Here is a 20,984-nt window from a genome sequence, read left to right on the forward strand (position 1 = left end):
TAACCAACAGCTACTAGTCTCGCTTGATACATGTCATATTTCTGTATTTAATATCACGTTGACCACTTGCATGTACTTGAAATATTACATTCACTAGTTCATTATTTTAAATATATTTGTATATGTATTCCTTTGCATTGTAATGACAAATTTTGTGTACATTCTGCTGGCATGTCATACGATAAATAAAATAAACCTGGTTACCTAGATTCAGGAACTTAGAAGTCCTATTAGCAACGTAGCAAGTAGCATTGTTCGGTGTAAAGTTGTATGGTAAACAGTATTATACTATCAACAGGACTCATTATTTACAGATGATTGAAAAAATTTCTTTGAAAAATACTAATGTAATCAAGTAAATATTAATCTATCAATATCAGATAAACAGTAGGAAGTAGCAATTGGTTTCAAAATAACAGCGTTCTTCTTTATTTAGTTCATTAAATTTCGCTAGAAAAATCATGAATGGACTTTAATAGTATAATGATGCATTTCGTTGATATAGTATAACGATTAAGTTTGTTGGTTTTCTTACCCTTTGTTACTGTATACCTTGCCACTGCTGGACGTTCTCCTTGTTGATGAGATCCATTGGATACTAAGAATGAAGTAAGCAACGAATAAATGAGGGCATATCATATATTACTCGTCTTTCCCTATGACGTGCACCTACCAGTATTTCAAACATCTTGCATCACTTTACATTGGCGAAGAAAGCTTTCTCTAGGTCGACAAATCGTAGCCTACCAGTCAACAAATCGATAGGGAGAATGGAGAGATTTCCCTAAACGAGACGAGCCCGGTGCCCGTCCTAGGTCAGAAGCGCTCAGTCAGACCGGTATTCGAAAGCCATCTGCGACCGAGGGAGAGCCTTAACCTCACATGTTGCCAGGCAAAAACGAAAGTCGACCGGGAGTAGAAAGTAAGTGATTTAAATTGGCGAAACACATCTGATAGGTCTTTTCCTTTTAGTTCCAATATCCAGTCTCAGCAGACCCACTTTCTGTTGATCCTCGATTAAAACGATAACGGAGATAGCTACAACCACTAACGGCTTCAACGTTTGAAAGGAATACAATCAGCGAAAACCTTTGCCGGCCATTTTCAGCCATTCATGGCGAGTACAGTATTACTTTTCAAAGGAAGCGTCGTTGCACAGTTGTTGATGTTCTGAAACAACATACTATCCTTTGGTCCAGGAAGTTATTTAACGCTCGGAAACTCTATTCTTTTCGGATAATTTTGTAGCATTGAAGCTGTACATATACATTTCATTATCTGACGAAAATTAGCGTTGATATCTATGACGCACGTATTCACAAAACCTGAAGGAAATCTACATCTGTTGTCTCTTCATTGTTCAAGTAATGAACTGCATGCGTATCTTTTTTATCTCTCTGTAACTACAACAGTCCGCAGCTCGTGGTCGTGCGGTAGCGTTCTCGCTTCCCACGCCCGGGTTCGATTCCCGGCGGGGTCAGGGATTTTCTCTGCCTCGTGATGACTGGGTGTTGTGTGATGTCCTTAGGTTAGTTAGGTTTAAGTAGTTCTAAGTTCTAGGGGACTGATGACCATACATGTTCGGTCCTATAGTGCTCAGAGCCATTTGAACCATTTTTTTTTTTGTTTTTTTTTGTTTTTTTTTTTTTGTAACTACAACACTGTACATCCTCTGTTATTTGTATTCCGTATCCTAGACGTTATCTGCCTCTACTGGTTCCAACGCCAAGTCATCTATTCTTGGATTATGTAGTAGCCGTCCCTTCATCTGTCAAGTCTCATTTTACTCATTGTTGGGGGCTCTGGAATCACACCCAATGAAAGCAGTCGGACTTGAGTCGAAAGTAATGAAAGTCTTACCTCTTTATCATTCTCGTTATTGTCTTCTTGGCAGGAAACCACCGATCAAGTCCCGTTCTTTGCTTGTGCTAAGACTTTACGGCTATAGAAATTCATCAATAGTACAGTATTTCATTTAACAAGTCAAACTGTATACAGTCACGTTGTTTATTTGATGGAAGATAAGTGCTTCTCCATAACAATAATGTATCACCCAGAACCTGAATACGCGGATGTGTCTATTACCGTACTCAGAATGCCAGAGAGCGGTTTAATATTTTGTAAGAATCTCAATTTGTTCAAACACAGCTGAGTGAGGTATTTTTAAACATCGTTGGAAATTATTGATATCGCAGTTAAAGGCTGCTCCACTCATGTCTTTGCATTATTACCACCGTATAGTAGAAAAAATCCGTCTACTTGGGACGTTACATAAAGCCCTTCCATAAACATACTTCTTCATCTACTCTTTTTAATGCGAGACGTGTTTTTGAGGTAAGTATCGTTTTGAAATTCCACCGCTGCAGCGCTGCAGTTGGCATTTGGCGCATGCGCGCTGTATACTGCACTCTGTTGGCAAGCCATAGACGCCATTACAGAGTCATTCGTCGTGTTTACGTTTGTTTGTGTTTAAAATGCCCCCTCCGACTGAGAACTCTGTCGACTGTGAAATACGTGCTGTGATTTGTTTTCTTAGTGGTAAAGGTGTGAAAGCGACTGAAATTGAATGTCAGGTGACTGAAGTGTATTGAAGAAACATTATGAGCGATGGGAATGCAGGGAATAGATGAGCTTTTGAAGCTGGCCATACGAAAGTGAATGACGAGGAACGAAATGAGCGACCTTCAGTCATTACTGACGATTTGGTGTAGAAAGCTGATGAAAAAAAGAGAGAGAGAGAACAACGCTTTACGACTTCGACGCTATGTGCTGAGTTTCCTGGAGTGTCAAAATGTGTACTTTGTGGAATTGCTATGAAACGTTTAAATTTTCGAAAGTTATGCTCGCCTGGTCATCGAAAATGCTGACTGAGGTGCACAAAAGCAAATGTTTAGCCAATTCTTTGACTCTCCTTGAGCAGTACAGTGTACAAGGTGACGAATTTTTAAGGCAAATTGTCACAGGCGAAGAAACGTGAATGGCTTACGTTACACCTCGCTCAAAGCGTTAACTCACAGAATGGCAGCTTTCAACATCACCCAAGGGAGTGAATTTCATGCAAACAATTTCACTCTGGAAAATGAGGTGTACCATTCTTTGGGGCAAGAAGCGGTTGTTGCTAGTGGATTTTTTGTTTTGTGGCGACACCATAAATTATACGATCTGCTGTGAGACCTTAAAAGAACGGTTCTGTGCAATCCAAAACAAAAGTCCTGGCATGCTGAGTAGTTAATGCATGCCCCAAACCACCCGGCCGACCGAGCGAGGTGGCGCAGTGGTTAGACACTGGACTCGCATTCGGAAGGACGACGGTTCAATCCCGCGTCCGGCCATCCTGATTTAGGTTTTCCGTGATTTCCCTAAATCACTCCAGGCAAATGCCGGGATGGTTCCTCTGAAAGGGCACGGCCGACTTCCTTCCCCATCCTTCCCTAATCCGATGAGACCGATGACCACGCTGTCTGGTCTCCTTCCCCAAACCAACCAACCAACCACCCGCCCGATCGAGCCCAAGAGCTGATCAGATCATTTGGCTGGTAACAGCTTGATCATCCGATATAGTCTCCAGTGACTATCACATGTTCCTGTATTTGAACAAGCATCTGGGTGGTCAGCGCCATGACGGCAATGAACATGTCAAAACGACAGTATTACAGTGGTGGCCTAATCAGATGGCAGATATCAACAAGGATGGTGTTCACTAGCTGGTTATATGATACGACGAGTGTCTTAATAATGGTGGGAGTTACGTTGAAGAGTAGACTAAAGTACAGGTTTTCATATAAAAATAAAACTGCTAAGGAAAGTCTACTTGTTTTATTTCTATTTTAGAATGGCACTTACTTTAAAAGAAATACATGTCGTACTTCTTCCCTTGCAACATTACCTGCCCACTTAATTTTTAATTCTCTGCTATATCACGATTCAAATGCTCCCTGAATCTTCATCTCTTAATTTATGATGGTCATACATGTTATTAGAAACACCTTTCCCGTCTCCTTATCTGACATCAGCTGTAGCAATTTTAATGGCCGGTAGTGTAATAGTTTAGCTATACGTACACTGTCTGTCGTACATTTCTCCGGAACCCAAACGGATCTTCCCCGCGCTCGGCTTCTATCAGTTTCAAAAATGGCTCTGAGCACTATGGGACTCAACATCTGAAGTCATCAGTCCCCTAGAACTTAGAACTACTTAAACCTAACTAACCTAAGGACATTACACACATCCATGCCTACATCTAGACCTACGTCTACATTTATTCTCCGCAAGCCACCCAACGGTGTGTGGCGGAGGGCACTTTACGTGCCACTGTCATTACCTCCCTTTCCTGTTCCAGTCGCGTATGGTTCGCGGGAAGAACGACTGCCTGAAAGCCTCCGTGCGCGCTCTAATGTCTCTAATTTTACATTCGTGATCTCCTCGGGAGGTATAAGTAGGGGGAAGCAATATATTCGATACCTCATCCAGAAACGCACCCTCTCGAAACCTGGCGAGGAAGCTACACCGCGATGCAGAGCGCCTCTCTTGCAGAGCCTGCCACTTGAGTTTGTTAAACATCTCCGTAACGCTATCACGGTTACCAAATAACCCTGTGACGAAACGCGCCGCTCTTCTTTGGATCTTCTCTATCTCCTCCGTCAACCCGATCTGGTACGGATCCCACACTGATTAGCAATACTCAAGTATAGGTCGAACGAGTGTTTTGTAAGCCACCTCCTTTGTTGATGGACTACATTTTCTAAGCACTCTCCCAATGAATCTCAACCTGGTACCCGCCTTACCAACAATTAATTTTATAATGATCATTCCTCTTCAAATCGTTCCGCACGCATACTCCCAGATATTTTACAGAAGTAACTGCTACCAGAGTTTGTTCCGCTATCATATAATCATACAATAAAGGATCCTTCTTTCTATGTATTCGCAATACATTACATTTGTCTATGTTAAGGGTCAGTTGCCACTCCCTGCACCAAGTGCCTATCCGCTGCAGATCTTCCTGCATTTCGCTACAATTTTCTAATGCTGCAACTTCTCTGTATACTACAGCATCATCCGCGAAAAGCCGCATGGGACTTCCGACATTATCTACTAGGTCATTTATATATATTGTGAAAATCCTGCCTGAGGCAGGATTCGAACCTGCGACCGTAGCAGTCACGCGGTTCCGGACTGAAGTGCCTAGAACCGCACGGCCGCCACGGCCGGCTTCTATCAGTTTCTCCATTCTTCTGTAATCCGTGAGAGTATGTGACTGGAAGAATCCTTAATGTGACACAGCGGGAAGTATCCTTTGCCATGCACTTCACATTAGTTTGTAATGTATAGATGTAGACATCACTGAAGATTGAGGTGCAGATGGAGATGTAGAACGGCGGAGCCCCACTGTGCAACGGCGGCCTCTTCGCCTCCCCACTCTCTCGCGCCCGGCGTACTTTCCGCTGCTGGACTCGCCGACACGGACGTATTTCGTGCAGCTGGCGGCCGAGCCTCAGAGGGCGGCACGTTTGCCGGCTTTTATGGCGCTGTTCATCGTGCGCCGTTGTTTATAGTTCTCGCCGCTCGATGCCGCTAGCTGCTCCGCCCTTCCGGCATGGAAGACCTCGGCGCTGTGTGGAGTGGACGGACCCCGCGTGTTGCTACCCTCTCCACGCACCGTTAGCCACGTCCAGGCTCTACCGCCAGCAGTTACAACTAGTTGCGCAAACTTAATTACAGTCGTAACACACCGGAGTCCTTAATCCTCGTACTACGGAGCGTCCGTAATTACTCCCGCCGTACACCGCCGCTATCTGCCGCTGCGAGGAGCGTAAGAAGCTGTTTGGTTTTGCTCCAATAAGAGCATTCGGGATTGCTCGATTTGAAGCGTATCGCAATAGAAACAAGGCATATTCTTTATGCCCTTCAAAGAGCAGTTTATGTCAGGAGAGAAAGACTGTCTTACGTGGCTATAATAACTGTTGACCTAAATTGCACTTCTTTTCTTACGAATGTAGTGCTGCAATTTAGGATTACATAGCTATACTGTGCTACTATACACAGGGACTGAGCTACCCCTACCCATGGGTTTTATGCAACCCGCAGCACCTTCAAATACCATGCAAAAGATTTTCATATTCTTCCACTCTCTACGCGCAAACTATTAGTTCTACAAGAAAAATGAACAGGACATTTTTGTAGAAAAATTAATGTAGTTTGTACTGGGATACATTTTCGCTAGAGGCCGAAGTTTTGGAATTATTGAAGATAAACGAACAAAAGTGACCTTCAGACGCGTTTCTCTTGACTGGCACGAAAATAGTGGCCTACAGCGAAAAAGGTCGTTTTCATTTTCTTCCGTAGGACCAACAGGTTGCAAGCACCGAGCGAGAGAAAACGGAAATTTTGCGCGTGGTTTTCGAAGGCGGTGCGGGTTGCATAAAACCTATTGGTAGGGGCAGCTGAATCACCATGTACAGAGACAAAACGTAGCTTAATGTTCTTCAAAATCTCTAAAAATTCTTGATTCATTTTCTTCAAATTTTTAAACCACACTCTAGAAAACAAAAATGCCTCTCTGCAGGTCTTTTCGACACACACGATCCTGCTGCACTACGCGGTTGCGCCAATGGCGATTAATGGATTATTAATCAGCAGACACATGTCATCTCTCTGCACTGCTGTATTAGTGAAACTGTTTTTGATCGCCATAATCGCACTATCCCGCGAGAAGAGGTTTGAAAAGGACAACTCTGGCACAAGTGATCACTGCGTCATAGTGTCCCCGTTGTCAGATAAATTTTTAGTATCCGACAATTGGGCTCGAAATATAGAAGTCTCTTACCTTGCAACAATGTGCAATCGCTGTAAGCAACTCACGAGTTAAATGGTATGAAGGTCAGCAGTCCAAATACATCAGCTTCGCAGAAAACAAAAGTTTTTGTTTCCATTTTAATAAACCCAACCAGGTTGGATTTTTTAAACTTTTATTTCCTCCAACTATCAGTTCTCAGCTGAAACTGACATCGTGCCATGTCACCAGGATGGACTAAATCATTGCACAGCAGGCTACGAATGACACAATTCCTGCTTGCTATAACCAAAACTACTGGCGTAAAGTCACACTTACTATAAAACTCGGAAACGCGATAATGCCCTTTCTCGACAAGCCATTAACATTTTTTGCTACTTTTTTTTAATGATAATCTTATAACATGTTTTCAACAAACTATCTATTCTCTTCAACTGACCTTCCAAGCCCTTTGTTTTCTGTTACATAATTACAATATTTCAGCAAACCTCGTAGATTTTCCAGAATGAAATTTTTGTCTCTGCAGTGGAGCGTGCGCTGGTGATAAACATCCGAGCTCTTGCCCGCGAAAGGCAAACGTTCCGAATCTCGATTTGCCACCCAGTTTTAATCTGCTAGCAAATTTCTTTGCGACTTTTCTCAAAATTTGTTTTTCGTCCCTTTTCCTTCTTGCTCAGTGTTGAGATTGAGTAATATCGAGGTTAGCCTACAACCCTCTCTCTTTCCGTAGTGCTTCCCTTTTATGTCCTTCATATCCTTGTATTAAGGCCACGTTGCTGTATAAGTTGTAGGAAACCAATCGCTCCCACTTTTTTAGGCTTGCTACCTTCAGAATTTCAGTTTTAAGGTAAGTCGTGGATGCGTGTTGTTCTCCAACATTTCCCCGGAAACCAAGCTAACTTTTCCCGAGGTCAGCTTCTTCCAATATTCTCATTCTTCTACCAATAATTCCAGTCAGTATTCTGCAACCATGACTTATTAAAGTTATGTTTATTACAGAGGCAGTCTCATTCTGTGACACAATCTTTACCGATTTTGTCATACAGTAGACCGCGAATGGCAAACGTCCGAGTTTCGAGTCCCGGTCTGCGTCATTGTTTTACTTCAAAGGCGATCTCATTCTGTGACACAATCTTTACCGGTTTCGGCGTACAGTAGACCGCGAATGGCAAACGTCTGAGGTTCGAATCCCGGTGTGGCATATTGTTTGAATCTGCTAAGAAGTTTGAGAACTGTGTAGGTCAGATGCTGTCTGTCATGGGCGTTACAACGCTCACAATGAATGGTTTGTTCGCCACATACCAAACGTGACCAATAGTATCGTAAGATAACCAATCAGGCAGATCTCGAAATTGATTTTGCCATAGAATGAGATTAAGCGTGAGATATAAAGGAAGTTCATAGTATGCAATTCGACAATCACTGTGCTCCTTTGATAGAAAGCCTTCTTTTGTTTACGTGTTGAACTGATGGTTACTAAGGCCTTGTTCGGAATTTATTGATAGGCAATGCCTATTTTTCTTTACTTGGCCGACTCAAATAACCCTTGCATATGTTATATTTCTGAACCAAATGCCTTTAATTTTTCCCCCAGCTACACGCGACCTACGTCCTCACTGGTCGTTGTGGAGTGCAGTGTCGTCTGATATCGGCGACGCCGTATTTTTCGCGCCTTCTGGGTTGTTTGGCATGCAGTTCCTAACCCACTTTCTAATACGAGTATACTGGGCATGTCGTAAGCGCCTATTTGAGAGCTGGCATTTTAAAATTATAACTAGTATTTTGCGTATCTCTTCTAGCTTCGTTTTTGTTTCACTGTTAATTCAAGTTATATTCAGATGTACAGAATATTAATAACCCTATCACTACTTTTTTTAACACACAATTGTAAACTACGTGTGCAGAAAGCGACACCCAGCACCAAAGCCCCTTCAGCTGGTTGCGCTACAACTGCAAGAAATGCTAACGGCGAACCTACTCTACACGTTACTATTATTATGTTTTTACAACTTTTGTTTACTACTTTAGGAAGACAGGTATGTGGCCTTTTAGCTGCTTCTCAAGTGATGTACAGTAATTCTACTACCAACACTGTTGTACGACATCATGGCCTCACTGATAAGTTTGCACACTCTTTTCGGTTTCGTCCAGCCATCCTGATTTAGGTTTTCCGTGATTTCCCTAAATCGCTCCAGGCAAATGCCGGGATGGTTCCTTTCAAAGGGCACGACCGACTTCCTTCCCCGTCCTTCCCTAATCCGATGAGACTGATGACCTCGCTGTCTGGTCTCCTTCCCCAAAACAACCAACCAACCAATCTTTTCGGTTTTTTTTCCTAGGCGTATCTGATGGTGGTGATGATATCATAGAACGAAACCGGTCATAAAATAAAGGATAAAAGACTGATTTCAATTCTACAAATGGATAACATGTAACATATTAACCAACGAAGCATACAGTCCGAGTAACGGAGTCGTGTGTTTGTTGCAGAGGAATGGGTGACGAAGAAGAAGACGGAGCTGACGACGCGCCGTCAGATCGAGACGCGCGTCAAGCGGCAGGTGGTGCTGGAGGGCGGCAAGGTGGTGGAGGACTCGGGGCCCATCGTCACCACCTCCACCACCGAGGACACCGAGAAGGAGGAGCACCAGCAGACTGAGGTCGGTACGCCCTCACTCCCCTGTCGTGAGCTCACCGTGACAATGAGTCTCCTACCGTGTCGAAGCTAATGGTAACCTCGTCTGCAGATGTTGTCGAACAGGTGAAGTGGAGCCCAAGAACACGAGAAGCGTAGCCTTGTCTGGTGTTGAACACGTGCAGTGAAGCCCAAATACTTGGGGAGTGCAGCATAGTGTTCAGAGCGTCCATTTTTCATATTGGTGTAGCGACGATTCTTATTCGGTATATTACCTCCACAGTTTTTGCTTCCTACAGCTCCCCCAAATACTATGGAAGTTAATCCCTGATTTAACATACGGCCTGTAATCCTGTTCCTTTATCTATCCAGTAATTTTTTATATGTCCTTTTACTAGCCGACTCTGCAGGAATCTCCTCATTTCTCGTCCAACCAATCTTCTGTAACATCACATCTAAATGTTTCAATTCTCATCTTTTCCAGTTGTCCCACAGTCCATGACTGGCATTAATGCAATGCTGAGCTCCAGAAGAACATTCTTATAAATTTCTTCCTCAGATTAATGTCTACAAGTAGACTGCTCTTTTTTTCTGTGCTAATCTGCTTATTGCATCCTCCTTGATTCGTCTCTCACACGTTATTTTGCTTCAAAAGTAGCTGAATTCTTTCACCTCGCCTTCTAAGTGATCCTCAAATTTGATGTCAAGTTTATCGCTAACCTGATATCTGCTACTTCATTACTTGTGTCTTATTTTGGTTTACGACCAGTCCATATTCTGTTCTAAGTTCTAGGGGACTGATGACCTCAGATGTTAAGTCCCATAGTGCTCAGAGCCATTTGAACCACATTTGAACACATAAAATTATTTCCAGAAGAGCCAAGAATTGCTGCGGGACTTCAGTGATGATCCTACAAAAATCTTTCCAAAAGCAACATTACGGAGGGAACTGCAACACGTATGTCTTTGAAGAAGAGTAAGCATCGAAACTTTGACAATTACGTGCATCATCTTCGTCAGGAGTACCTGATCTTAGTGACTGCTTCTAGTGATATGGACATTTTGATTCGTTACCACAGAACAGGACGTTTACTCTTGAGACAGTATAATTATTTTTAAGCAGGCAATATAGATACAGTACGAAGCAGTGAAATGAAACAGAAAGGAGGTAAGCATTTCCGATCGAAGATATATGGAGTAGTGTCAGCAACTGCATAAAATGGTATGATGGGAACAGGATCCGTTACGAATAGGGAAAGAGAGCATAAGGCGACCATGCCCTCTGAGGCCTTCGACGAACCTCACATTTTTATTACTGCACGGATAACTTAAATCCATATCCATACTTCATAATAATATCAGTCAAAAACCCGTCACATTTTAGCCGTTGAGCATCATGCACCCATTGTAATTTCTTTGTTACAGATGGGTTTACACAAACAGCTGGTGTTACTGAGGTTAACGTTGATGTCCCGGGTTCAATTCGCATCTGAGTCTTTTATTTTGTTCTCCTCGTGTCTGTATGTATACTTTGTCCTCGTTGTCATTTTATCATCATCGACGTACAATTCACCGAAATGGCGTCAAATAAAAAGACTTGCACCAAGCTCCTGAATGTCCCAACCGGGGTCTCCCAGTGAATAAAACCAAACGCACGTTTAATTTTGTTAAATTCGCGATTGCAGCCGTTGGTACCAGCTAGAATGAAATGCTTGTATAATCCTCAATGTGTTTAATCCATGCCAATCCAAACTTCCTTATAATATTATAAATGCGAAATAAATTACGCCTGTTACGATTTCACGACTAAACCGCTTAACCGATGCCCATGAAATTTGGCGTGAGGTAGCTGGAACCTTGATGAAGAAGACAGGCTGCTTTACAAAGTGTAAACTGAAGAACATTACGAGAATTAAGTAAGCATAATTGCTCGTTAAGAAAGACATTTATGCCGGCCGTAGTGGCCGAGCGGTTCTAGGCACTTCAGTCTGGAACCGCGCGACCGCTACGGTCACAGGTTCGAATCCTGCCTCGGGCATGGATGTGTGTGATGTCCTTAGGTTGATTAGGTTCAAGTAGTTCTAAGTGTAGGGGACTGGTGACCTCAGCTGTTAAGTCCCATAGTGCTCAGAGCCATCTGAACCATTTTTTGAATCGACTATTGTACAAATTTGTCATCTTAGGCGGCATCATAACGCATTAAAATGGAAGGGAGAAACGCTTGGTATGTGTTGCTCTGGTGGCAAAATCCTTACATACAGTACTAGGTGCCAGTACTTCTACGCGAATGTAATGAATCGATGCCTTTTTTAAAACATAATTAGGAAATATGATGCAAATTTGAATACAATGAAGAGCCAAAGAAACTGGTACACCTGCCTGATACCGTGTAGGGCGACGCGAGCTCGCAGAAGTGCCGCAACACGACGTGGCATGGACTCGACTAATGTCTGAAGTACTGCTGGAGGGAACTGACACGATGAATCCTGCAGGGTTGTCCATAAATCCGTAAGACTACGAGGGGGGTGGAGACCTCTTCTTAGCAGCACGTCCAAAGCATCCCAGATGTGCTCAATTATGTTCATGTCTGGGGAGATTGGTGGCCAGCGGAAGTGTTTAAACTCATAAGAGTGTTCAAGGATCCACTCTGTAGCAATTCTGGACGTGTGAAGTGTCGCATTATCCTGCTGGAATAGCCCGAGCCCGTCGGAATGCACAAAGTACATGAATGGATGCAGATGATCAGACAGAATGCTTACATACGTGTCACCTGTCAGAGTCGTATCTAGACATATTAGGGTCCCATATCACTCCAGCTGCACATGCCCCACACCATTACAGAGCCTCTACCAGTTTGAACAGTTACCTGTTGACCTACGGAGTCCATGGATTCATGAGATAGTATCCATACCCGTAGACTTCCATCTGCTCGATACAATTTGAAACGAGACTCGTTCGACAAGGCATCATGTTTCCAGTCATCAACAGTCCAATGTCGGTGTTGACGAGCCCAAGCGAGACGTAAAGCTTTGCATCGTGTAGTCATCAAGGGTACACGAGTGGGCCTTCGGCTCCGAGAGCCCATTTCGATGATGTTTCGTTGAATTGTTCGCACGCTGACCCTTTTTGATGGCCCAGAATTGGAATATTCAGCAATTTGGCCAAGGTTTGCACTTCGCTTACGTTGAACGATTCTCTTCAGTCGCCGCTGGTACCGTTAATGTAGGGACTTTTTCCGGTCGTAGCGATGTCGGAGATTTGATGTTTTATCGGATTCCTGATATTCACGATACACTCGTGAAATGGTCGTACGCGAAAATCTCCACTTCATCACTACCTCGGAGATGCTGTGTCCTGTGCCTCGTGCGCCGACTGTAACACCACGTTCAAACTGACTTAAATCTTGATACTCTGACACTGTAGCATCAGTAACTGGTGTAACAACTGCGCCAGACACTTTTTGTCTAATACAGGCGTTGCCGCCCCCAACGCCGTACTCTTGTCTGTTTACATATCTCTGTATTTGAATACACATGCCTGTACCAGTTTCTTTGACGCTTCAGTGTAAAAACGCATCCATTAAATACGCACATACCTGCAATGCACCAATTTTTATACATTTCTACATAACAATATACACAGACATCTCGTAAAATTACTAGCTTTCTTACTCACCTTCACTCACCATAACAAAACTACTGACATGCGAGCCAAGTACCTCAATAAAATACATACTTTATATGTACATGAATATCCAAATTCACCCCTGAACTCAGGACACCGTTGATGTAGCTGTTTGGTTACAAAAGTACAGTAAAGAGATGGAAGGAAGAAAGTGTTTAACGTCCCGTCGACAAAGAGGTCATTAGAGACGGAGGACATGCTCGGATCGTTTCAGGGATGGCAAAGAAAATCGACCGCGTCCTTTCAAAGGAACCTTCCCGGCACGTAAAGAAAACCGACTGTCCAGAAGAGTATTGCACTTCTGTGAGACGACGTGAAAGGCGCACGTTGTGTCGTTGTCAACAGGGTGCGACGCAAGTAGACACACAAGGTGAAAGCGACGCTAAGTTAAGAGTCTGGCAGTAGCAGTGAAAGGCGGACGACATGGAAGTGCGTGCAAAACATTGATTAAATCAACATTTGGGACAGAATGTCGTGATAACAAGAAAGATACGAGCATTACAAGTAAAATAGTAAAACAAGTACAGAACTAGTGTCAAGGTATCGACAAAATCTCCAACATGGTTAATGAAGGTTGTGCAGTCCGCACTAGTTTTGTGTAGTAATAGCTGATACCGTAAAAGTAATGCGAACAATAATAATTAAATCAAAACGGCTAATTGTGGGTTTCATCTTTAATTTAATCATTTTCCTTCAAAACGTCGCCATGAAAGGAGCGATGCACTCAACCAGGGCCCGCACCATGATTCAGGTAAAACAAAGTACATTAACTACAATCTCCGGAAACCGTCTCTTCAATCGTAGAAAACGACACACCTTTTAACACAGACTATGAGACACAGTACTCAAGAATAAATATTGCGTGTAGCAGATTCTTTCACTAACATTTCCAATTGCAGTCAGTTTAAACAGTACAAAATTATAGCCGTTGGGCAAATGAAAAATCAAGAAATTTGACTTTTATAAGGCATACAAATTAACAGACGGTCCTTACACCACAAAGTCAACGTTCAAAATTGGTACAGTTGATTAACTACACGTAAATTGCAGTAATTATTTCACTTCGCAGAACTGCAGTCATTATACAGAGCGTTTGTTTGAGAGACACCGTGGGTAAAAAAAAGTTCTAGGCGAAAAGTTAATATTAGTAAAAGAGACTGTGGTACAGCTGGTCACCTCCTGGTGGGGTCAGCATTGTATTATCAAATGGGAGCCCCTCATTTTCACTGCATATTCGGATTCTACACCAAAAACTACGTATAGTTTACTCAAACCATGTTTTCCATTCGTAGCAGATGGCACTGGGATCGACAAACGTCAAGTGTGCCTGTTTTGTAATTAACAACGGACGCATTTGAATCTACATTTCACTTTACCATGTAAATCTAAGTCTTTGTGTTCTATCAGTTAATATTTATGTTAGTAATTTATTTTAGTGTTGTAAATTTGATTTTACAGTACAATATGGTTAGCCGTTTCAATGCCTGGTTAGAAACTAAGTTTAGAGTGATCTAGGAACAACGACGTGGACGTAATAGCTTACTGTTCCAATCGGAATGCTTGATTGCGGTGCGTTCACTTGCCTCCTACCATTGGGGTGCTTGATTGCCTTGAGTCCCCTTGCCTGTCACCATGATTTAAGTTTACAATAAATGCTGAAACACTAAAGGTTTCGGTAGCGTTCTCGCTTCCCGCGCCCGGGTTCCCGGGTTCGATTCCCGGCGGGGTCAGGGATTTTCTCTGCCTCGTGATGACTGGGTGTTGTGTGATGTCCTTAGGTTAGTTAGGTTTAATTAGTTCTAAGTTCTAGGGGACTGATGACCATAGCTGTTAAGTCCCATAGTGCTCAGAGCCATTGAACTAAAGGTTTACATTTACATCTTAATTGAAATGTACACTGAAGCGCCAAATAAACTGGTATAGGCATCCGTATTCAAATACAGAGATATGTAAATAGAATACGGCTCTGCTGCCGGCAAGGGCTTATATAAGGTAACAATTATCTGGTGCAGTTGATAGATCGGTTACTGCAGCTACAATGGCATGTTATCAGGATTTAAGTGAGTTTGAACGTAGCATCATAGCCGGCGCACGAGCGATGGGACACAGCATCTCCAAGGTAGAAATGAAGTGAGGATTTTCCCGTGCGACCATTTCACGAGTGTACCGCGAATATCAGAAACCCGGTAGAACTTCAAATCTCAGAAATCGCTGCGACGGGAAAGAGATTCTGCAAGTACGTGACCAACGAAGACTGAAGATGATGACGATGATGTTTGGTTTGTGGGGCACTCAATTGCGCGGACAGCACCGCCCATACAAAATCCCAATCTTTACTAAGTGCCATCTCGTCACTGTCATGGATGATGATGAAATGATAAGGACAACAGAAACACTCAGTCCTCGGGCGGAGAAAACTCCCAATCCGGCCGGGAATCGAACCCGGGACCCCATGAGCCGGAGGCAGTAACGCTAGCCACTAGACCATGAACTGCGGACGAACACCGAAGTGAATCGTTCAATGTTACAGAAGTGCAACCCTTCCGCAAATTGCTGCAGATTTCAAATGGTTCAAATGGCTCTGAGCGCTATGGGACTTACCTTCTGAGGTCATCAGTCCCCTAGAACTTAGAACTACTTAAGCCTAACTAACCTAAGGACATGACGCACATCCATGCTCGAGGCAGGATTCGAACCTGCGGCCGTAGCGGTCGCGCCGTTCTAGACTGTAGCGCCTAGAACCGCTCGGCCATCCCGGCCGGCTGCAGATTTCAGTTCTGGGCCATCAACAAGTGTCAGTTTGCGAACCATTGAACTAAACGTCATAGACACGGATTTTCGGAGCCGAAGGCCCACTCGTGTACCCTTGATGACTGCACGACACAAAGCTTCACGCCCCGTCTTGGCCCGTCAACACCGACATTGAACCGTTGATGACTAGAAACAGTTGCCTGGTCGGATGAGTCTCGTTTCAAATTGTATCGATTGGATGGACGTGTACGGGTATGGAGAAAACGTCGTGAATCCATGGGCGCTGCATGTCTGCAGGGGATTGGTGGAAGCTCTGTAATGTTTTGCGGCGCGTGCAGTTGGAGTGATATGGGACCCCAGATACGTCTAGACACGACTCTGACAGGTGACACGTACGTAAGCTTCCTGTCTGATCACCTGCATCCATTCATGACCATTGTGCATCCCGACGGACTTGGGCAATTCCAGCAGGACAATGCGACACCCCACACGTCCATAATTGCTAGAGAGTGGCTCCAGATACACTATTCTGGGTTTAAATACTTCCGCTGGCCACCATATACCCCAGACATGAACATTATTGAGCATATGTGGGATGCCTTGCAACGTATTGTTCAGAAAAGATTTCCACCACCTCGTACTTTTACGGATTTATGGGCAGCCCTGCAGGATTCATGGTGTCAGTTCCCTCCAGCACTGTTTCAGACGTTAGTCGAGTCCATGCCACGTGGTGTTGCGGCACTTCTGCGTGCTCCTGGGGCCCTACACGTTATTGTGCAAGTATAGAATCAAATGCATCAGTTCTTAGAAAGAGGAAGAGATTAGTATTTAACGTCCCGACGACAACCAGGTCATTAGAGACGGAGCACAAGCTCCGATTAGGGAAGGATGGGGAAGGAAATCGGTCGTGCCCTTTCAAAGGAACCATCCAGGCATTTGCCTCAAGTGATGTAGGTGAATCACGGAAAACCTAAATCAGGATGGCCGGACGCGGGATTGAACCGTCGTCCTCCCGAATGTGAGTCCAGTTTGCTAACCACTGAGCCACCTCACTCAGCCATCATCAGTTCTTACTTCCAAAACAGGAACACTTGATATTTGTCGATTACAGTGCCATCTATCACGAATAGAAAACAATGATTCGCGTAAGTGGTACGTAATTTTTTGATGTAGACTCCGAATCAGCAGTAAAAGGGGAGGGGGTGGGGGGAGAGCAGGTTTCCATTTGAATATACGAAGTTGAACCCACCAAAGTGTGGATAGTGGGTGCCCAGTTGTATCAAAGACAGATGTCCTCTTTTCAAATATTACCATTTTGCCTAGAAGAGTTATTCCGTACGATTGATCGTTTTCGAAATATTTAGTAGTCTCAGGTAAAAAAAAAAAAAAAAAAAACCTGCACAAGAGCAACTTCCATTAAGAGTTGCTGACGATTAACAAGCTGTTTCGGCGCTTTGATACACGATCATCAGGCTGCCTTTAAGGTGGCTTTCAGTGTACACATGTATACTAGCACCCATTAAAACTGCTACACCAAGAAGAAATGCAGATGATAAACGGGTATTTATTGGACAAATATATTATACTAGAACTGACATGTGATTCCATTTTCACGCAATTTGGGTGCACAGCTCCTGAGAAATCAGTACCCAGAACAACCACCTCTGGCCGTAATAACGGCCTTGATACGCCTGGGCATTGAGTCAAACAGAACTTGGATGGGGTGTACAGGTACAGATGCCAATGCAGCTTCAACACGATACCAGAGTTCATCAAGAGTAGTGACTAGCGTATTGTGACGAGCCAGTTTCTTGGCCACCATTGACCAGGCGTTTTCAATTGGTGAGAGATCTGGAGAATGTGCTGGCCAGGGCAGCAGTCGAACATTTTCTGTATCCAGAAAGGCCCCTACAGGACCTACAACATGCGGTCGTGCATTATCATGCTGAAATGTAGGGTTTCGCAGGGATCGAATGAAGGGTAGAGCCACGGGTCGTAACACATCTGAAATGTAACGTCCACTGTTCAAAGTGCCGTCGATGCGAACAAGAAGTGACCGAGACGTGTAACCAATGGCACCCCATACTAACACGTCGGGTGGTACGCCAGTATGGCGAAGACGAATACACGCTTCCAATTTGCGTTCACCGCGATGTGGCCAAACATGGATGCGACCATCATGATGATGTAAACAGAAAAAACGACGTTTTGCCATTCGTCGTTGAGTGCACCATAACAGGCGCTCCTGTCTGTGATGCAACGTCAAGGGTAACCGCAGCCATGGTCTCCGAGCAGATAGTCGATGCTGCTGCAAACGTCGTCGAACTGTTCGTGCAGATGGTTGTTGTTTTGCAAACGTCCCCATGTGTTGACTCAGGGATTGAGACGTGGCTGCACGATCCGTTTCAGCCATGCGGATAAGATGCCTGTCATCTCGACTGCTAGTGATACGAGGCCGTTGGGATCCAGCACGGCGTTCCGTATTGCTCTCCTGAACGCACCGATTCCATATTCTGCTAACAGTCATCGGACCTCGACCAACGTGAGAAGCAATGTCGCAATACGATAAACCGCAATCGCAATAGGCTACAATCCGACCTTTATCAAAGTCGGAAACGTAATGGTACGCATTTCTCCTCCTTACACGAAGCATCACAACAACGTTTCACCGGGCAACGCCGGTCAACTGCTGTTTGTGTGTGAGAAATCGGTTGGAAACTTTTCTCATGTCAGCACGTTGTAGGTGTCGCCACCGGTGCCAACCTTGTGTGAATGCTGTGAAAAGCTAACCATTTGCATATCACAGCATCTTCCTTGTGTCGGTTAAATTTCGCGTCTGTAGCACGTCATCTTTGTGGTGTAGCAATTTTAATGGCCAGTATAGAACAGAACGGAGGTGTCTACGGTGTGCATGCCAGCGAAGAAACGAGACGGCGTTGAGTCGGAATGGTGATGAGAGATCGGCGACGCAGGACAGTAACGGCGGGATTTCGCAGCCGCCCCCGCTCGTGCTGCCGGCGGCGACTGGCCGCTGGAGACGAGGGCGGGTCGACGGCCGGCTGCTACAAAGGACGGCGGCCGCTTTGTGGCGCGCAGTGAGCCGACTCAGGGACTCCGCAGACGCCGGCTGACGGCTGCGCCGCCGGAATCGCAGCTCCGCTCCACGTACCGGGCAGAGGCGCGGGACCACTCACCTCCCGCCCGACACGACTCACAGCTGCTTTGTCGCTGCCACAGACTAACAGGATTAGATAATACGACTCCGAGAAAAGGAGGAGGAAATGTCTGCGAAAACTATAGGCGAATAAGCCTTTAAGTGCTTCCTGTAGTGACATGTTAATCGAAAAATGACCAGGATATATTTTGGTACGACTATAGATGTCGATCTTATTGCATGTAAGAAGGACTTCAGCTGAGAAAAAGTACCACCGCAGCTGTATCTTGAGAATGTTCTATCGAACGACTAGTTTCTGCGGCACCTTACCGCCATTCTCAGGTCCCACCACTGCCAGAACAGTTCTTGATTTCCTTTACACGTTTACTCTAGCAGCCTTGTTACTAACACACTTGGGCTGGCTTTGATCACGATACAGAATACAGACTCCATTGCACTGAAGACAACACGGTGTCGAGTATAGACTTGCGGTGAAAGCTATCCCACGTGCGCTAGTAACAAGGATCCCACAGTAACTGCACCAAGGAAATCAAATACTCTTTTGCCAGTGGTGGGGCCTGAGGATGGCGGTAATGTGCCGCCGAAACTAGTGGGTCGAGTTCTACTGCTCTGGTGCATTTTGGTTTCATTTGCCATAAGTTAGGAGCATGTCGACCAACTCTGCATTGTACTCCTGAAAATAGTTCAAGCATTACTAACGATTCGGCTATCTGGGTGTTTCACCAGCAACACACCGTAAACGAATAGCAGCATTCTTCACATCAGACCTGCCCAATGTAGACAGTGGTCCCACTGCATTTCAATTAACTCCTCCGAAATGCAACACACGGCTGATGTCCGTCGAGAGCAGCGTAAACATCACGCGCCTATTGCCTCGGCGGCGCAAGTTACCTTGGAGCGTGACGTAGATTTCTGGCTGACGGGACAGTCAACGGCCGCAACAACAGCGCAAAAATTCTTATATTCATAGTATTCGTACTCCAAGATTTCTTGTTAAATTAACAAGTGTGTTTTCTTACTGACTTTGCCTCATCGAGATCTGCTATTCTGGAACCAAGAAACATAGTTTCATTGAAGAAAACAAACTTGATGCCTGAATCGTGGTTATTACTGGAGAAGGAATCGCAGGTCATTGTTCATCTGGGTACAAACAGATTAAAAATGCTTTTAATGAGGCAGAAGTAATTCGAGCTGAAAAAGTTAAGCTCCTCACCTGAATATAAGAAAGATTTTGATCTTTTTAAGACTTTTCCCTATATAGGTACTCGTTGATGGTATGCGCTTGTGCAAAATTGCCTGTGTATTGGACTACTTCTTCCATGTGCTAAACTTCCTTTTTCAGCCAGTTCAGATTGACAGAAGTAGACTAGGGTGGATAATGTACTTTTCGTAACACACGATTTTCGGTTTCACGTAGGATATGGTAAGAGACTTGAGGCCTTAATGCTCATTTAGCACATTGTTCGTCCAGCACCAAAGCCGGCCGTGGTGTTAAGCGATAACTGCACTTAGCTAACTTTCTGGGACAATGGCCAGAGGCCCGTAGATTGGCACAGCGATATAGAACCTTCCTGCAACAATGCCCAGCTTGCGTGGAAGTTTTAAGACCGACCAGCACCTCCGACGCCGCTCCTTGTTCGGTTTTCCACTATCACGTAAAGTAGGACAGCGTTAGTACACAACTGAGCTGACAGGAAAAGGCAGCCGTTTTGTTAAGTAACACGATACCGGCGTGAATTGCGATGCAGTAGAACTATTGTTTGCAAATGCCTTTCACTTGAGTTCAAGCACCACACCCGACATATACACCTGTGTAGTCTTGTCGCATATATACAATGCTCCACGTACCCAAGGCACTCGACACGCCGTTTGCGTTCTCTCTCCTGTGCCGGAACATCTGTAAACACTTCGCCAGAGTGTTCTTAACACCAAACAAATAATAGACA

The 20,984-nt window shown here is 44.4% G+C and overlaps 1 protein-coding gene across 2 annotated transcripts in view; it reads left to right on the forward strand.

The window, feature by feature from the left end:
* The window catches only part of LOC126419121 (serine/arginine repetitive matrix protein 2), a 1,464,442-nt gene that overhangs the window by 743,173 nt on the left and 700,285 nt on the right, over nt 1–20,984 (forward strand). For both annotated transcript variants that reach the window (XM_050086231.1, XM_050086224.1), the window contains one exon: nt 9,284–9,453. In XM_050086231.1, coding sequence (XP_049942188.1) covers nt 9,284–9,453 — 170 coding nt within the window. The remainder of the gene's footprint in view (nt 1–9,283; nt 9,454–20,984) is intronic.

Source organism: Schistocerca serialis, chromosome 1 (genome assembly GCF_023864345.2).
Source record: "Schistocerca serialis cubense isolate TAMUIC-IGC-003099 chromosome 1, iqSchSeri2.2, whole genome shotgun sequence".
Taxonomy (NCBI): Eukaryota; Metazoa; Arthropoda; class Insecta; order Orthoptera; family Acrididae; genus Schistocerca; species Schistocerca serialis.